A 21,140-nucleotide genomic window follows, 5' to 3' on the forward strand; every position below is an offset into this window, starting at 1 on the left:
TTAGTGGGGTATGCAAGGGGGTTATCTCAGCTCACGTGCTATAGGTCCATGTGGGGTATAAGGGTTAGAACTCCACCTTTTTTTAAATTTTGATAATTTTGTCTTCTTAGTCTAATAGATTTCCCTTTAATCTGTTCCTTGTACCAATTGTTAGGCACAAAACATTTTTGTATTGAGGGGGAGACTTGGTTTGTTACGAAAAAAATTAGATTACTCCAAATTTTTAGCCAAAAATATTTTGCTCAGTCATTGATTGAAAAAAAAAATATTAATACTGTTTAATATTTCCACCATCCCTTTACAATACAGATATTCAAATACAATTTTTAACTACGGCTGCTGCTGAAAAAAAGAAATACTTTTCGTGTCTGAGCAAAAACTCAACATTAAATCCGAGCCCCCTTGAAAAAGAAAATGGTCTGTGTCTTACTTTCATATCAAGCCAAATAAATGCAGGGCAATGCTTGATTAGAATGCAGAGGTCTAATCATGAACAGTTAGGCCAAAACTTTACACGCTTTCCAAGCTTGATACAGATCTCAATTTTAATAGCAATTACACTGGAAAAGAACTTGACCACAAAGTCCCTGATTGGCCTTTTATTGCTCAATAAACAATCAATCAAAGACTTTCTTTCCAGAATAGGTATGCCACTTTGAGGTTCATTTATAAGATCCATTCATCTTTACTCAAGCTATTGTCTGCAGAACAGGAACATGTTTGTTTCTGATCCTTCATTCGTAATCAGTTCAAGTTGAAACCCCTAAAATCAATCCCATGCTTTCTTTAGTGGTTTAATTTCATGAAAATCGATACACTCAATGTATACTAACATGAAATATCGAAAGACAACAATAACAAAACTGACGACAGCATGCTACCATTATTCAACCGCAGACAACAATGACGAAACTAACCACAGCATAATACCATTATTCAACCGCAGACAACAATGACGAAACTAACCACAGCATGATACCATTATTCCACTGCCGAAAGCAATGATGAAACTAAGACAGCATGATACCATTAATCCACTACAGACGAAAAGGATAAACTGATGACAAGCATGATACCATTACTCCACCGCAGACGACATTGACGACACTGATGAGAGCGTAGTACCATTATTCCACCACAGACAACAATGACGAAACTGACTGTAGCATGATACCATTATTTCACTGGCTGTACTTGTGTAATTGATACAAAAGCTGGTGTCTGCGATTGTTTAATGGTGAATTAATAGGATGTTACACCATAAAAAACCAATCAATTAATAAAACAACAAATAAAGCCTTTAGATAAGAAACCAGTACAGTAAATACAAAATCCGAAAATGACAGAGTACATCGAAAAGAAATTGTCGTAGACGACAATGACGAAACTGAAGACATCATGATCCCATTAATCGACGACAGACGACAATGATGAATTGACGAAAACATGATACAATTATACCATCGGAGACAACAGTAATGAAACTGACGACAGCATGTTGCAATTATTTCACCACAGCCAACCATAACGAAACTAACTATAGCATGATACCATTATTCCACTACAGAAAACAATGACGAAACTGAAGACAGCACGATACCATTATTCCACTACAGACGACAAGGATGAACTGATGACAAGCATGATACCATTACTCCACCGCAGACGACATTGACGACACTGATGAGAGCGTAGTACCATTATTCCACCACAGACAACAATGACGAAACTGACCATAGCTTAAACCATTATTCCACCACAGACAACAATGATGAAACTGACGACATCATGATACCATTATTCCCCCACTGACGACAAAGAGAAACTGACGACAGCGTAATACCGTTATTCCACCTCAGACAACAATGACGATACTGACTATAGCATGATATCATTATTTCACCGCAGACGACAATGACGATAGCATGATACCATTATTCCACCGCAGACGACAATGGCGATAGCATGATACCATTAGTCCATCGCAGGCAACAAAGACGAAACTGACGACAGCATGATACCATTATTCCACTGCAGACGACAATGACAACAGCATGATACCATTAGTCCACCGCAGTCAACAATGAAGAAACTGACGATAGCATGATACTATTATTCCACCGCAGACAACAATGACAAAACTGACGAAAGCGAGGTACAATTATTTCATCGCAGTCAACAATGATGAAACTGACTGTAGCACGATACCATTATTCCACCACAGACGAAAATAAAGAAACTGACGACATCATGATACTATTATTCGACGGCAGACGACAATGACGAACTGACGACAGCGTGATACCATTATTCCACCGCAGTTAATTATCTGTTTCAAACTTTTCTTGTTTAAAATGTTAATTAATACTAGTGAAATCGAAAGGAACCCTCTTAAATAAGGCCTCCAACATGGATGTCCTTAGTAGATACCTTCTGGAAGGCATGACCTCTTTAGCAGATACAATCAGGAAGACGTGAAACATATCATCATCAGATGGAAGCGATAAATTGGACACATCTTGACAAAACATCAACAAGACCACCCTTTAACAGCCCTTCCATGGACACTAGAGTTACAGCCAAGCAGAGATAACATGGCGTCATACCATTGTGTTTGAAATGCGCAAAATTAACCCCATCATGGGAATATCTTCAGAAAATGGCCAGAGACAGGCCATTGCATTAAAACTGGCCCTTAAGGGCAAACAAAAAAGAGATTTTCGTAATATATGTTTTATTTTTTTTTACACCAGCAGTCTGAATACTATTACAAGACAATTTACACAAAAGATCTCAAATGTGCTTGGATTAGAAGTAAAATTCTGGATACTTGAAACAATTCAGGAACTATAACTCTTCTCTTCTAAAGTTGAATAAAATCAGACTAATTATGGAGGACTGCAATGGCTTGATAATGTTTCACAGTAATTTTGAATTGAAAGCATATTTAATTTACACATGATCAAAATTGACATACATGTATTATTAAGTTATTGCAATAGTAACTTTAGAACTTTAACTTCTATAGCATTAAAAAAATTACCAAAAAGTTAAGTGGTAAATGTTGTTAAAATATTGTAATAAAGTATACAAAAAAGATCAAAGAAAAAAAAAACGAAACAAGTTCCCACTATGTAAAAAAACTTGATGATTCAAACTCGTTTGTTCTCAGAAACAAAATTTAAACTACTGATGAATGATGGACAGGATTGACATGGAAGCAAAATGGATTACAATGTACTTTAGAATTCATATTATTGGACTGGATCTGTATTGAAACTAAATAATTAAATAAGTTTTAAATCAGGTAAAATGCATGTCCATAGCCCACAAATATGAAAAAATAATTTTACTCAAGGATACTTTCTTTATTTGAAAAGATTATACTTTGATCTCTACATCAATAGATTTGTTTAGAATATTTTTTAAGAGAATGTAAGAAACAATAAATTTTTGACAGAATTAGCTGCCCTTGAAATGTTCATTTTGTGTGCATTTCATTAAGATTATAAATCACCTTACCAAAATGCTTTGCTTTACAAGTGCACTGTGGTGTAGTGTTAAAATAAAAGAAAACAAGTAATATTGACATATATTTGTTTTGCCTCATAACAATTTTTCCAATTTCGCCAATTACCAATAATGTTTTTAAATTTGGAATTATCTACAACTGAATGAATAATTACAAATGAACACTACATGTACATGTATTTTATAAGTGTTATTAACTTCATTCTTCAACATGCTGAAGTGCAAGTTCAAACAAATAATCAAGACGCAATGTATAATACATGAAAAACCTTTCATAGCTTAGTTCTACATAAACAAAAGTTCTTACTAGAGAAAATAATTCCATCTTAAAAACAAAGAATCCAAATAGTCTGCCTTTCATGCAATAATCCATATTGGCAGAGCACATAATTAAAGACTCCGTGAATCGGCAAAGCCTCTTGAACAAGTCCATGTTGACAGCGTCCTGAAGATGAATATATATTCCACAGAATGTATTGGAATGTGTCACTTCTTTGATGGACATTAAATATTAGGTTTGTCATTAATATCCATATTGATCATGACATATGTTGGATTCGCCCATTATCGGAAAATCCAAATTCACTAAGTGTTTAAAACCAACTTCCACCATGCCTTGGCCATCTACATGTAGATACACGAATATTGTTTAGTGTTTCAGAAGATAAATTTTAAATCATTTTACCGTTCAATGTACATGTACATGTAATTCCATATGGTTAGGCCTCATTAGTTCTAAAATAAAAACTGGGTTTATTCATCTCAGGGAAAATCCTAACTGACCTTTTTAACAAGTCACTTGATATTTCCTATTCAATTGTCAGACTTTGGTTTGGTGGAATTGAACTATGAATAATTGATGTAAACATACTTACAGTGGGTATCCAGGGGGTTCATGGGGTGATGGAAAATTTGTGTTACATATATCTTCATTAAAAATATCCAATGAGCAAATAATGACCTGAGTGCCCTTTGGGGACCCCCCTTTTTTAAATTTCTAAATCCAACTCTGTAAGTACATACACACGAAAATGAAACATATATATATATACAAAACAAAACAATCAAACAAAATAAACAAATATTGTAAATGAATATATGTGCATTCTACTCATGCCATGTACATTTATATATTGATAAAAATTACATTTAAACATAGATGATGTACTGTACACATCGTAAGTATTGAAGAAATCTCCATACATTTACAATTAGTGAAAATACATGTGATTTCCAGTTTATTTACTTTGAGTCAAAAATATTTCAAATTTCAAGAAAAAAGATGAATATACATGTAACTTCAGAAGGATTTATAAATGTACAGTACATGAAGAAATGTATTAATTTTTTTAAATGAAATTTGACGTGAACATACATGTACAAGGATATTACAAGTTGTCAAAGTTGAAGGTGAAATGTCTTGTATAACAATTCAAATCCTGGATAAAAATAAAAATAAAGTATAATACATGTTTTTACATACTACTTCTTTTACAGTTTCATTTTAATATTTGAAAGTATTGTTTTTTAAGAGTCATTAAAAGGATGCATACATGTACATGCATTCATAATATTTATAACTACAATAAGTTATAACTATTTGTTTACAGTGCCTAAAATGTTCATTGTTTTAAAGAGTCTTTTAAAAGAATATACATGTATATAAATATATGATATTCATGACAAATAACAAATAAATATTTTTTAAATCGTTTGAGTACCACTAAATCAAAGATAGAAACATGAAAATGATAAATACAACTATATACATGTACAAAAACAATGAAGTGAACAGATTTTCACTGATGACACATCTAGATACATGTGCATGTATTTGAAAAAAAACTTGAAGACCAAGACTTATTAACAAAGAAATATAAAATAATTTCCAAAAAATCAATTATTTTACTAAATAAACTAATTTAGTATCATTTCTTTTAAAGATTTTAAAAAGATTTTTAGATTACAAAAAAAAGAGAAAAATTTCTGATATTGTTATAAAGATTTCTGATAAATTAAATCATTATAGATTAAACATATTTTATTTATCTTTATATCTGAATTTGTTTTATAAATTAATATTGTCTTAGTCCATCAAGAGAAAAAAAAACACTAAATCATTCTAAATGCACCATTCAAACTACATATACATGTTATAATCTTATTAGTCATAAAAATACAAACTGGCATTGTTCCTCACATGAATCATACATTAGATTTGAACCAATCATAAAATACAGGTATAGGTGTTAACATAATTACAGTGGCAGGTTCAGGGTGTAATCCCCCTTTGAATAATTTTTAATTTTTGCAATCTATGGACCTTAATGAGCAAATAATAACCTGGCACCCCTCCCCTTTTTCATAATTTCTCCATCCACCCCTGTTAGTGCTAAATATATAAAATCAAATACACATACATATACATATATATATTTACAACAACTGACTTAAAAATCAAGATTTTATACATGTAGCTGTACATGTACCTACATGTGAATCTATAAATTGAAGATATTTCTATTTATCATTGCATTTGCAAGTACATGTAATCACTGTTGTGGTTAATTTAATGTCCTTAGTAGTATCTTTCAATAATATACATGTAATTAATATTTCAAGAAAAAAAACACAATAAAAGTTATGAAATAAATCAACCTTTTAAAAAAAATATGTTCATTTTAGTTGAAGCAATGAAGACTTATCAGGATATCACATGTTGCCAAAAAAAAATCTATGAAATTAATTCAAATCATGACTAAAAAAATGCTACATGTACATTACATGACTTACTTTTTTTAATTATTGTTTTAAAGAAATTTATTTTTAAAGGCCTACAAGTAAATACTGGGTATGATTATAAATCACTAATACATGTACATGTACTTATCTTTTACCACATTCATATCTTGATGTGGTACAAGTATGGTGTTAGATATTTACACAAAGTAATACTAGTATTAAAATTTTTGATTTTAATTATTTTCAGTTTTCAAAGGAGAAAATTTCATTTATTTAGAAACATGAAAAAGCAAATATATACAACAAAAGGCAAACATTATTTTCAATGATGACACATCTACATGTAGATACATGTACATGTATTTGACAATCTTGATGAAAACTAACTCTGATTGATAAAAAAATATAAATTAAATTTATTTTACACTGTACTCAATATGAAATTTCTGTACTATTTGAAACATTTTTTAATAAGTTAATAATTATCATATTTTTGTAAATCTTATGCCAAGATAAAAGTAGAAAGTTCTGCCAAATATTGTTAAGATTTTTGAAAATGAAGTCCAAAAATTAAATCATGAATCTTTTCTTTTTATCAAGTTAATTATCATATGAACAAATATATGTTTATTTATTTCTGACAATTAAGAAAAAGGTGGAAATGTCTGATATTATTAAAATTACTTTAGAAAAACAAACCCTACATGTAAAAAATATTTATTTTTTATGAGAATTTTGCACTGAAGGTATTGTTTATCCACCATCCATATTATCTCACAATTGAAGAGCTGAAATACCATGATTTCCCGTCATATTTCTGCTATTTACATATAATCAAAGAAAAACCTAATGTTCCGAATGAAAATGTTACAACTGGTACCTAATATGAAACTCTCCACATATAGTATTCAATTGGCAGGGAACCAGAAATAAGAGCGGGAAATCATGGTATTTCAGCTCTTATAGGGAACATTTCAAAACATCCATAGAAACAAGATGGCGGATAAACAATACGCTGAGTGCAAAATTCTCATAAAAAATAAATATGGAAATGTTTCGATCTCGGAGGTAAGAACGAGAAATAATTGTATGAAAGTTGTAGTACAGAACGACATGAATTAAATGGCAACTTTTTTAAAGGAACTTATGAGTAATATAAAAGATAATTAAAAAACTGCAAACAGCCTGAGGTGAATTCCAGTATACATATAAAAAATAAAGTCCAAAAATTAAATCATGTTTTTCTTTTAATCAAGTTAATTATCACATGTTTATTTATGTCTGACAATTAAGAAAAAGGTGGAAATGTTTTCTTACCTTGAAATTGAATTAATCTCAATAATTTGTTTATCTCAGCAAAATGCACCTATAAAATGTACAGAAATGTTTTTCCTTTCAGAAACTGTTTAAATTTTTTAAATAAGATGAGAACTTTTTTCACAGCACTATGAGGAACAGGGGTAATTTCTGCGTAGGACTATTTTTGCGTATGTTCCGAATGCTCATTGGTTGAATTGGTGGTCTGTAACCTATATACATGTACAACAACAATGAAGTGAACAGATTTTCACTGATGACACAAGACTTATTAATAAAGAAATATGAAATAATTTCAAAAAAATCAATCATTTTACTAAATAAACTAATTTTGTATTATTTCCTTTAAAGATTTTAATTAAGTTAATTACAAAATGTATCACATTTATGTAAATAAAAAAGTAAAAAAGTTATTTAAGATAATTGTGTCAGTAAATTACAACATGTTTCTGAAAACATTTCTTAGAAAAAAAAAATAATTTTTGGTATTGTTATAAAGATTTCTGATAAATTAAATCATTATAAATTAAACATATTTTATTTCTATTTAAGTCTGAATTTGTTTAATAAATTAATATTGTCTTAGTCCATCAAGAGAAAAAAACCAAATCATTCTAAATGCACCATTCAAACTACACATACATGTTATAATCTTATTAGTCATAAAAATACGAACTGGCATTGTTCCTCACATAAATCATTCATTAGATTTGAACTAATTATAAAATACCAGTATAGGTGTTAACATAATTACAGTGGCGGATCCAGGGGTTCAGGGTGTAACCCCCCCCCCCATTGAATAATTTTCAATTTTTGCAATCTATGAACTTTAATGAACAAATAATAACCTGGCACCCCTCCCCTTTTTCATAATTTCTCCATCCGCCCCTGTTTGTGCTAAATATATAAAATCAAATACACATACATGTACATGTATATATATATTTACAACAACTGACTTAAAAATCAACATTTTATACATGTACCTACATGTGAATCAATAAATTGGAGATATTTCTATTTATTGTTGAAGTTGCAAGAACAATGTACATGTATTCACTGTTGTGGGTAATTTAATGTCCTTAGTAGTATCTTTCAATAATATACAATGTACATGTAATTAATATTTCAAGAAAAAAAAAAAATAAATCAACCTTTTAAAAAAAATATGTTCATTTTAGTTGAAGCAATGAAGACTTATAAGTTTTAAGGATATCACATGTTGCCAAAAAGATTCTATTAAATTAATTCAAACCATGACTAAAAAAATGCTACATGTACATTACATGACTGTACTTTTTTTAATTATTGTTTTAAAGAAAGTTATTTTTAAAGGCCTAAATGTATTGATGTAAATACTGGGTTCCTATTTTGATATTGTACATGTTCATGTATGGTGTTAGATATTTACACAAAGTAATACTGGTATTAAAATTTTTTATTTTTACTATTTTCAGTTTTCAAACAAGAAAATTTCATTTATTTAGAAACATGAAAATGCAAATATATACAATAGAAGGTAATTTTGAAATGTTCCCTATTACCTCACAATTGAAGAGCTGAAATTCCATGATTTCCCCGTCATATTTCTGCTATTTACATTTAAGGAAAGAAAAACCCGAAGTTCCGAATGAAAATGTTACTACTGGTACGTAATATGAAACTCACCACATATAGTATTCAATTGGCAGGGAACCAGAAATATGGCGGGAAATCTTGGTATTTCAGCTCTTCAATTGTGAGATTTTAGGGAACATTTCAAAATATCCATAGAAACAAGATGGCGGATAAACAATACGCTCAATGCCAAATTCTCATAAAAAATAAATATGGAACTATTTCGATCTCGGAGGTAAGAACGAAAGATAATTGTATGAAAGTTGTAGTACAGGACGACATGAATAAAATGGCATGTTTTTTAAAATGAACTTATGAGTAATTTAAAAGATAATTAAAAAAAACTGCAAACAGGCTGAGGTGAATTCGAGTATACATATAAAAAATAAAACATGTTTTCTTACCTTGAAATCGAATTAATCTCAATAATTTGTTTATCTCAGTGATGGTTCTCCATCAAAAGTCAATATACAGTAAATATCCTGACCACATCCTTCCCATCAACAACAGTGAGATGATGGGTCACTTTATCATAATGTACACACTGAGGGTAATACAACTCATCATCTCCACCGGCTACAACTTCATGTTTATCTCCATCCCTTGAAATTAGTAATAAATTATGTTTGTCATAATTACACACAAAAATATTCTGGTGTTCATCCATTGATATTCCATACGGATATGGCATTGTATTGTGATCCTTGAATGTGAAGATAACTCTGAGGTCAGAATCTAAGACAGTAACTGTGTTGTTGTTGTAGTCAGGACAGGTATAACATATTCTGTTGCCATCTGTGTCTATATATGAATCACCATCAACAGTCCGGTCATCATGGAGTTTGTCTATTTTTTCTGTATCTATATTAATTTTTTGGATTCCTACCTGAGGTACACAGAAGTATAAATGTCCATCACTATGTGTAATTCCAGTGACTGGTCTCTTTATCTGAAGTGTTTTAATGATTTTACTCCTGTCTACATCTATGATGGAGATTGTTTCATGGAGAGGATTAGAAACAGCAACATGGTTCTCATTGATGACTGTTACATCCTGTGGTCCTCCTCCTCCTCCATTAAATCTGACTGATGATTTGTGTTGACCATCACTGTGTAGTATGTTTACTACACCATTGGACCAATCAGTCAACACCAGGAGTCCATTAGGCAGCGTACAACAACCATTACACTCACCTTGATCTACTGTAAACTGTTGTTTAAGTGTCAGTTGTCTGGGGAATCTTGTCTTCACCTCTGCCTGACCTATGTTTGGTTTGTTTATGTCTATGGATGTTGTTTTTTTTTCTTTTGATACTTTAATGTCACACAGAGTTTTTATTCCAAAAATTGTGTCGTCTGCTGTGATGTTTTCATTCATTTCTATGTCTGTATTATCCATGGCTCCTTTTTCAGATAATTTGTGTAAGATTTCTTCTGATTCTTGGACTTCTCTCTCCATTTGTTTTGTTGCAATGAATGTTTCGATATTTGATAAATGGTTCTTAATGAGTTCTTTCTGTTCCAATAATTCACCAAGTTTTCTTTTATTTGATTCCAGGATTTTTGTGGTGGCTTTGATTTCATTTATATTTTCATTTACAACTGACTCTAACTCTGATAGTGTTTTGTTTTCTAGTTTCTTTACTTGATCAATAAGACTTTGTGTTTTTTTTTTCACCTCTGTTGATAGTTTTTCCTTTTTTTCCTGTAGGTTTTTCACATTTTCTTCCCTATGATGGATTGCATTCACGAAGATTTCTTGAGTCGATTTTATATCTCTCCAAATATCTTCGAAAACTGCTGAAGATTTTACTTTATGGGTGACATCATCTATATCTAGGGTATCATCACATTTTTTATGTGACTTCAGCAAACACTTTTTGCAAATGGGGCAATCATGAGACCTACAGTAAAATTGATATTTTTGTTTGTGTTCTTCACAGTCGAGTTGAATTTTGTTGATAAAAGATGGTAATTTTAGGTAATCTTCATAAGGTATGGTGCTGTGGTCCCTGGTTGCTTTTCGTACTCTGTGGTGCTCACTACATGTTGAACAGAGGGATTCCTCACATTGTGGACACCATACTCCAGGAGTGCTGGTCTTTTCTAGTAACAGACAGAAACTGCAGCTTTCAGATGTCATAATTCTGTAATGTAAACAGAGAATTAGATATTTAGTTTAATACTCAAGGAGAAAACTCTAAAATGTCAGTTATGCAGATTTTAGTTTTAATAACTTTCGAATGAGTTTAGACCAGGTGCTGCAGTTTTCAGATGCCATTTTTCTGTAATATAAATAGAGAACTATAAGATTTAAATTTCTTACTTCTTAAAATCAGTTAGCTTAGTCTAATCCCTATTGAGATTTGGCACTGGGGATATTTTTTGTTTTGACGATGGTGGTCAAAGCAAAAATTTATGGGACTCCAGTCGACACTTTTGACAGATAACAGAGTCATGAGATCTACAATAATATTGATATCTTTGCTTGTGTTCTTCACAGTCGAGTTGAATTTTTTTGTCGATGAATGATGCCATTTTTCTGCAATATAAAGAGAAAACTATGAATTTTAATTTTAGTCCAGGAGACAATTCTCTTAAAATCAATTATATATAGCTTAGTATAATATCTTTTTGGGATTTGGCATTGGTTCTATTTTTTTTTGTTTTGACGGTGGTGGTCAAAGCAAAAAAATTTCTCCAGGGTCGAATCCAAAAATGGATAAGGCTTGTTACAAAATGTATTTTTATTGACTTTTGAATGAGTTTAGACCTTTCATACAGGTTAAAATCAGTTACATACAGCTGTGCTGCGAAAAGTAGCTTGAACTATTATTTTGTGATTTGGCACTGAGGATATTTTTTTTCTTTTAACAGTGGTGGATTCAGCTTATTACCATTTTTTTAATTGACTTTAGAATAAGTTTATATAAACCTTTCAACTTTCAACTACCCTTTTTATGAGCAACTCGGTCGGTGTTTCTAGAAAAGCAGAGGACACTTAACCTACTTTGTATTATTTTAGTGACATGTACTTCATGTTCTTTTTTTATGTCTGTTTTCTATGTATTATCTTTCTCACTGGATTACTTTCTATTGATTTCTGCTAGAACCTTGGTTTCCTTGATTACTATTCATACAATGAGTTAACCCTCATGGAGCGCAGTGGTCTAAATACTAATCCTCTTGACCTGACTTAGCAGATACGTTCATCAGTCGTTTGAATTGTAGCGACAAATAGCAATATTTGACTCGTTTTTTTTGCTATTTGTCACTTATATTCAAACGACTGTACGTACATGTATATTAAGCCCTTGTTTTCCGTTAAAAAAATCCAAAGTTGCGATTACAAAGGTTAAACCTACTCCAGCAATGCTGGAGTTGGCAAGCTATTTTCTGACTTGGTGCCATCCTAAGAGTTGGGGTATGGGGGAACGGAATTCCAACTTCTAACGTTGTAGGAGTAAGGTTAAACCTCTCTGGAATCTCAAATTTAAGTACTTGCATGTGTCATCCCTTTCGGGATCGGTGGTGTCGAAACAAAAATATATCTCCTGCACCGAATCACAAAAGGAATTACTGTCATGTCTTAATTTGGCACAACTGTATATATCAAGTTTGAAAATCAACACAGTTATTGAGGGACAATATGTTTGTATGACTTACAGACATGGAAGACCGTCAGGGATTTATATTAGCGGTGGTCTTGCACCTTTCAGACAGACGCGGAGTTTCTGTTTCAATGATGACGTAAGTCTGCGGGTCTCACTAATTGGCGACAAGAAGTGACAAAAAGCGACAAGAAAGAACAAGAGGAATAACGCAAAGAAATTTTTGTTTTTTATTTAAAAAGAGATATACAATTGTTTATTTATGTGTTTGATTTAAAGCAAAAAAAAAATGAAAATATTGTTTTTAAAAACCAGGAAAAAAATATTTTTCAGGTAAAAATTTGAAGATAAAAAGGTTGTTAGAAATATTTCCAAAATGATAGTAGTATCAGGAAAATTTTTTTCATTAAAGAAAAATAATAAAAAAGAAAGAGATAAATCAATAAAGTAACAGGAAAACTGACTTCAAAATATGTTATAAAGATTCAATTCTCTCATTTTTTAGAATAGAAAAAAATCACCTTTTCCTTTAATCATACCATTGAATATTGTTTCCAAATAATTTCCTGTTTGTTATTTCACATAAAACATGCTTCCATACTTTTATCAATTTGAAAATACATCAAATCAAATCTAATATATATAGATATAGTTTCTTTATGAATTGTAGTATCTAATTTATTCAAACTGTTCATTGGTCAAATTGAGAAAAGATTTTTTTTTTATTTTAAATTTTATCAGTTGACTTCCGTTTTTTTCTAAATTTTCCTAAAAATAATTAACTCATTTTTTTTTTCAATAATTAATTCATTTTTGTCCTATGTTACTTCATTTGGCCTTTAAATGAAAAAAAATGTCGCTTTAATTTCTCGAATTCTTGACCTTTCTTGTCCCCACTTGACACCTCTTGTCACTAATTAACTATAAATTTCTATAGGAAACATTTTGTTATAGTTTGCTAAAAAACAATGTGACATTGAGTCACGGTAAGATAGCTACTTGTTGCAGTTTGTGTTAAAGCTTCCTGGTTCAATCATAATACAGAGTATCAGAAGTACCTGTAAAGTCCGAAACAAACTCAATATAACATCAAACGAAACGAAGAACGAAATCGAAAGAAATGAAATATAACAGAACCAATCAAACCAGATCCATTAATTTAATATAGAAACTGAAACATGTCCCAATAATCATTATAATTAATAGGATTTTAGGCTATGCCAATGATGGACGGAGCACTTGTGCAATCGTCTACTTCCGTCAGAATATTTTAGCCATTCATAGTTCTGGTCTTACATTCTACATACATGTATATAGGTCGCTGACGCTTCGTTAAAACAATTAATTGTGTTTTGGGTTGGAAGGAAAAACTATTTGAAAATAATATACGTTGTGAAGTGGCTCAGTTAAACGTACATAAGAATAATGAATAAGTTAACAATAGCCACATTTAAAGGTAAAAAGGGAACTACATACGAATATATTCAAGTTACCTATTCATTTTTAAACGCATCATAAACCATTTGATGTTTAACTAGAAATGAAAACCCAGCGAGATTGTAGATTGTCTTCAATCATAGAAAAGGAATAATAACAGGAATGCCGAGTACTAATTGGGAAAACTGTCTTATGCAGGCCTTGGGGCAGTGGTTCCAGTCAAGAAACATTATAAAGAAAGGGATGCTATGCTTTTATTTGCCTCTCATCGTTTGACCATTTTTGTTACAAAAAGATACCATAACCCCCAAAACCATCCTGACGTATCATCCACTGTATCATAAATATATTTTTATTATAATTACCGCCTCATGACAACGGAAGCTACGAGATGCAAATAAAAATGAAACTTTGCATAGACGATGGCATATGAATTTCGATAATTCAATTCTTTGGAATTGTGCCATTTTTGGTCTAGTATTATTGCTTTTTGCAATATTAATCATTCTATTTTGTTATTTTGGCCATGATTGGTGAAATTATATCACAGGGGCTTGCTCCCACTATCAAATATGCAGCCCGACTCTATATATTAAGAAGTATTTGGTGGTGATACCTGTGTTTATTTATTAGGTTGTTTGCAGGGCAGTAATAAGTTATAAATATATTTGATTTTATTCGGGGTGGGGGGGGTGGTGGTTGAGTATAAGCGAGTTGCCCCAAAATCTGGGATTCCTGTTTTCTTGTTATATACTATTCGGACTGCATATTTGGGAGTAGGACCAAGCCCCTGTGATAGTATTATAATACTTTATCGTTTATGTTAATGTACGTGTCTCTGGACTAGGTGCCCAGAAACTAAGCGCTTTCACATGACACATAGGTGTCTATGAAACAGCTTGTAGCACTTGAGCTATGAACCTTATCAACTGAGAAATGAAGATGGTTGAGTGTAACACGTTTCTAAGGATATGATTTATTTCAATGATTTGTGGCTTAAGGAGGTAGAGCTGGGGTAAGGGACGCCTCTTGAAATCAGAGATATGGTTACATCATATTCGATTTCACCAAAGCATATAACGCTTTCATTTGAAACATAATGAAATCAGTCCAAGTTACTTGATGCTTACATGAGATTGATGTCAAATGCTGAATACAAACGTTATAATGAATTGTAAGAGTTATGTCCTTTACCCTATGTCTACCTCCTTAAATTTGAATTATTTAACAGACAGTTTTGACCTGGTGGTCGATAAACTGAATTTCGACCTGAAAATTTAAAAAACTGGGAATGGTCAACTAGTAGTTTGTAGTTCAATTATGGGCTATATCGGAGTGTTCCATGTAAACATGTATCGAACCCGAACATTACGCAAACTGGCACGCTACTATGATGCATTATAATGTATTTTGGTGTGTGTGTTTTTAAATGTCCTTCATAATCAGAATGGTGAATTTAAGAAAAACAAAACGATGAGTTTAATATTAACCATTTATAATAATAAGCTTATAATAAGCTTATGTTAAGATACATTTGAATTCGATTCCCGTACTTTCCTTTTATTCCATATTTTTGGAATACGACGAATATTTGAGGCGCTAAAACGATTGATATAAATTGATTCAGTACATGAGTACTTTGATTCTACAGCATGAATCACCTCTACCATTGGCAGTGTCTGAATTCTACGTGGATTGGTACTTGAATATACATGTATTAATACTTGTTATATATGGATTTGCGTACATTGTATTGAGGCAGACCTCATTCTGTTTTGATATTAAAAAAAAACAAACAAACAAACAAAAACAAAACTAGACTAGTCGTAGTCTTAAAGTTTGACCCTTGACATATTTATCAACCATTATGAAATAATAAAGCACGGATAATAGAAGAAGATGGTACAAATAACTTAAGTAAAAGTTGAATGGAAAAGTAAATCTTACTCTTTACTGGTCAGTATTCCCAATTAGCACGAAGTTAACTTATTTGAACGTAAGAGAGGAAAATGCCCTGTTGGTTTAGTACGGAATGTTATCTTTTTACTACCTGGTATAACCACATATTACACACGATTAGTTATGGAAGCTCATAGGGTACACCCGATTCTTAGCTGTTTTTTTTCAAAATAAGTCAGAATAATTGGTTAAAACTTGTCTTGTCGACATTTCAAAGGTCAGAATGTTGTTTTATAAACAAACAAGTCGACTTTTATCATCATATATTTCTCGACTTTTTTCACTAGTTCAAATGATCGAAGTATGTGCATTATACATGTATCATGGCGGCTTGTTTTTGTCAACTTTGTAAACCACATGTCCACATGTTTTATTTCAATACACAATTACACATCCGCAATCACGAATGTCGAACGCCTGTCAGATTGTTATTTACATCGGCTAGTTCTACATCCCATCAACAAATAATTTGCTGAAAGATAATTTATTTGAACAAAATACATCTTACCAAGCCAATATAATATTATTTCCACAGAAAACATAATATTAATGCTACAGACGTATGCTTTTCTCCCACAGGCGTATTTTGACCTGACAGGCGTATGCAGTCGTATTTAAGTAGGACCGGAAATATCTGCCAATCAAAATCGAGCTACATAAAGGACTTCGTCGACAATAAAATGATATTTTTTTTAATTTTATACTTCACTTGAGAAATAATTCACGTTTTTTAATTAAATCATCCAAAGAAATACTCTTTTCAAACTATTTAAATTCAGTTTCATTTTAAATTTACGATTTTCGTGGTATCTCGAAAATGCCCGTATGTGAATACGATCAACAGCGGAATGCTTGAAATCGAAGTGGAACGAGAAAACAATGATATCTTGGTAGGTATCCGTCGAAGAAGAAGCGAAGTTATATACCAAAAAGAGAAATATACAATATTATCATAATGCACGAAGCGGAGTTTTGACGGAGGTGTCAACAAATTAAAACCACACACGGTTACTGTACTGTGTACACAGTCACAGGTTAATTTATAGCACGCCCGAACTTCGTCAAGTTCATGAATTTTTTCACAAAATCAAATTCAAATTCTGATATTGGGTAGGCATTGCCTAAACCAGCGAGCACCATGAGCTTTACCATATATGTACCGTCTGTGCGAGATTCGTAAAAAAATATTAAAGGACATTACAATGATGGGGAGGGGGGGGGGGGTCGACCCGGATGAATTTTTTTGCTGCGCAAGTTCAGTATTTTTATTAACATTTAAGCAGCGAGCAAAATTATGGGGAATTGTTTTTCAATAAATGAATAACTTGAACACCCCCCCCCCCAAAAAAAAAAATCAAACCCCATACCCCCCTTTCCTCTCACTCTCAAAATGGTCAATAACTGTACAGCACTTTGCAATACTTTACATTTTTTATCCCTTAAGGGCATCTCTAGCAACATGAATTTTAGTTTCCATCTGTACAGATGCCGGAAATATTACAGTTCTCCACAGATAGTGGGAATATTTTAAATTTGACATAAACAAAGTTCAGATGACAGCTGCAAATTCCAAACAGAAAATTATTGCCTTTCCTATCTTGGAAAAGCTATGCTGCAATTTTGATAATATAATCGGAATTATATTTTTTCCGAGGCGGGTTAGGTTCTTGACAACAACAACAGTGGAAATACACGTATGTACATCCATGTGTTCCCAGAAGTTTTTATAAACATACCATTCACTTCTTTAAAAAAAATTAGAAAAAAAACTTGAAAACTATCAGAAAAGATGAATTTATTTCTACTGAAACGTAATCTTAGCCCATATTTTCTAATTTGTTTGATTGAAGGAAATGACGTATTTTCGCCGTAAGGACAGTCACTTCCGGGACATGACTTTTTTTTTCATTAGTGTATTGGGGAACCTTAAGGGAAATTTAGAAAGTACATGTAATAGCCGTAGAGCTCGCAGCGCTCGCTAATAATTGATTATAATGGACAAATGCATTTTGGCTTCTGAAATATTAAATTGGTGATTTGTAATTTAAGTAACGTAAATTTCTCGACAAATTCTCCATGACAATCAAATACTGAATGGCAGTTTCTCAGTACTTCATTACATACTGAAAACCAACAATTTAATTTCATACATTCATTCTTTTTAAGAGTATGGGTTGCAGTATACAGAAATGGTGATTCTTTTACTTGTAAACATTGAGGTTTTAAGAGTATAATTGTACTAACAAAGATAATCAATAGTGAGTTGCAGACTGTTAATGTCCAGTGTGCTAAATTAATTAGATTACTTAAATAATACTGGTCATTATCAAAACAGATTAACTAATTATGGAAGTGGTAACGTACATATGTGTGGTATATATTTCATGCATTCTAAAGAAAGATGTTGGCATTTTCCCATGTAAATTCTGGATTGTGATGGGTATACAATACTGAATATTTCTTTAATTACCCTTAATGTAAAGTGTGCAAATTTAAATAAAATGGTAGTAATTCAGGAATGCCTGTCTGTGCAGTATTATCCTCAATTATGTGATGCACACAACTGGTTTTGAGGTTGTGTAAACTAAAAGAGTATTACATCCTTATAACTTCAAAATACAATAAGTTAGCATTTAATAAGTTTGTGATGTCACTGTCATACACATGTAGAAAAAAAAGATGATAAATAATTTTCTTTATGTAATCAGTCAATATATTAAACTTAAAATGATTTTTATAATACTACCTATGTACATGTACATTATCATTCATGTATCACTGGGCAATCAGGACTTAAACAAGGGTACATTGTATATCTAGTCTAATTTTTGATTTCAGATGAGTTGTTTACTGTTTTGTCAGAAGAATTGAAAACAGATTAATGTCCTTGTATAATGTGGATGCTACTCCATGTGTTTTAAGCTTAATACTGTGATATAAAACACAAATGCAGATACATGTACTGTAGTATAGTGCTATGATTGAGAACCTTTGAAATTGTATTAGTTGAGACCCTTGAGCATAAATGTAGAATTTTTTTCAAACCATTATACATGCTATGTTTCTATTGCAATAAACTTTACAAATTATACTGTACAATTTGATATATGGAGTCTTGTTTAAACCATTTTAGAGGAAACATTCTAAATCCAGGTTTTCTATTATACTTTAATTGGAAAAAAAGATTCTTAAGTCCAACTTTCCGATTGTTTTCCTTGTGAAAAAATTTCTAAGTTCCTACTTTCCGAATATTTTCCGATTTAAAAGAATTCCAAGTCCATTTTTTCCAAACACTTTCTGAGTGAAAAAATGCTTAAGTCCTCACTTTCCAAACTATTTCCGAAATTAAGTACAGATTTTCGAATAATACATTCGGAATTCCAAAATTAAAGCTCGGAATTCTGAGTAAAGTCGGAATCTCCTGCTACGGGTTAACAAAGTAACAAAAGCAAATGAGCAACTCGGACTCCACTAAAAACTTGGAGCATGGACCTGGTGCACCGGTAGGGTAAGCATCCTCTGCTTTTCTCGAAACATAAAAAAAAATAAAAAGTCCGGTGTAGACGGAAGAGGAAAGGAAAACTTTGACTTTTTTATCTGCATTGCAATACTTATTTTCACTGTAAAAATTTCTTCGGTTATCCAATTTATTTATTTTAAGCTAAAGAAGTAACATTTTTACTTAAAAGAGGTTAGAATAGCACATATCACAAGAAGATACAAGAATATCTTCTAAGACGTTGCATTTGAAATTATGAAACTTGAGAAAATTTGTTTGTTAAGGACTTATTTGCACTATACAATTAAATTTCTTGACACAAACTACATTGTCTTACTCAGTGAACATTAACCTACACAAGAATAAGAAATTGTTGGTTAATATGGTGAAAATCCTATTTTTTTCAAATGTAGGGTTTTCCAAAAACTTGCCATAATCTTTAAGGAAAAGTGGACTTTTAAATGGTGTATGTCTTGTGATCTTTTGAAAACTTTATTTGTATGGCATCAAACAATACAAGATTTATTAAAATTGAACATAATATATTGATTTTAGAGCAAATTAAATACTTGGTTTGCTTCCCCAGATTGGAGATAATTCTGCCTTGTGTTCTACTACATGCATTCATTTCATGAAAAATGCTATATATATGGCAAAAAGGAGAAAACACACAAAGACGCAGATATTTTTTCACAATCTGGGCACTGAAAAAAGTATTTATTTGGTGTTTTTTATCTAATCATTGGTTTTCAAACCCCCAAAAGACCATATGAGGATGAAAGTATAGAAAATCATGGAGTTTTCCCAGAACTTAATACTGGGTACTAATAGGCTTGTTTTCACTTTCTTTTCTACATTGCAATACTTATTTGCACAGAAAAAGTTTGTTGGGTTGTAATATAAGACAAAAAGTTGCGAAAGTTAAATCTGGTGGTATATTGTTGGGATATAACATAGAATATGAAGATTGTATTGAATGCTTTGACGCTGCTTGTAAATATGTTTTATGGTTTAGAGTAAAGGGTGCACTATACGGTTACATTAAGGTGCACTGTTTCGCACACCAAGTTACCTTGGTCTAATTTTGTAAAACTTAAAATTAAAAGTTGAAATTTGGTGGATATATTGTTTAAATGTAGTTAAGCATTTATACATAGATGTAATATATGTTATGGTAAACAGGTGTAATTTACAGGAAGAATGGTATCCGGAACGTTTCAGTCCCCTGCCGTATTAGGTTCTCTCCTCAGGGTTAGGGTGCAGGCACGAGACTGCAATTAATTTTCAAGTGCATTTCAATATACACATTTGAGCAGATTAAAAAAATTCCACCGGCGCAAACTGAATAAAACTTCTCTGGCCTAAAGATATGTACAAACAGGATTTTATACATAAATTGTAGAAAATTTTACCATCATTTTCTGAAA

The 21,140-nt window shown here is 31.5% G+C and overlaps 1 protein-coding gene and 1 long non-coding RNA gene across 9 annotated transcripts; one reads left to right on the plus strand and one right to left on the minus strand.

The window, feature by feature from the left end:
• Positions 1–2,717: 2,717 nt before the first annotated feature.
• LOC148599818 (uncharacterized) lies at positions 2,718–16,327 on the minus strand. Of its 8 annotated transcripts, none has more exons than XR_015918269.1 (4): positions 12,874–12,984; positions 11,534–11,749; positions 9,568–11,354; positions 2,718–7,463 (listed from the first exon to the last, which is right to left on the minus strand). XR_015918269.1 is itself a non-coding variant. In XM_088559715.1 (3 exons), exon 3 carries the CDS (start codon positions 11,348–11,350, stop codon positions 9,671–9,673), a length of 1,680 nt encoding a protein of 559 aa, XP_088415841.1. In that variant the 5' UTR covers positions 11,351–11,354; positions 11,676–11,749; positions 16,203–16,319; the 3' UTR covers positions 8,414–9,670. The 8 variants fall into 8 exon arrangements, 5 of the variants coding, with proteins under 5 accessions (XP_088415841.1, XP_088415838.1, XP_088415837.1 ...); XR_015918270.1 differs by lacking the exon at positions 2,718–7,463 and adding an exon at positions 7,514–7,590 and having other exon boundaries at positions 9,612–11,354; XR_015918271.1 differs by lacking the exon at positions 2,718–7,463 and adding an exon at positions 7,540–7,639 and having other exon boundaries at positions 9,612–11,354.
• A 26-nt stretch (positions 16,328–16,353) lies between these two features.
• On the plus strand, positions 16,354–19,303 carry LOC148599819 (uncharacterized). The gene is made up of 2 exons (XR_015918272.1): positions 16,354–17,104; positions 19,053–19,303. It is a non-coding gene; the product is annotated as an uncharacterized LOC148599819 (long non-coding RNA).
• The last annotated feature ends 1,837 nt before the right edge of the window (positions 19,304–21,140 follow it).

Source organism: Perna viridis, chromosome 13 (genome assembly GCF_037379345.1).
Source record: "Perna viridis isolate PV_CMFRI_1.1 ecotype Kerala chromosome 13, ASM3737934v1, whole genome shotgun sequence".
Lineage (NCBI taxonomy): Eukaryota > Metazoa > Mollusca > Bivalvia > Mytilida > Mytilidae > Perna > Perna viridis.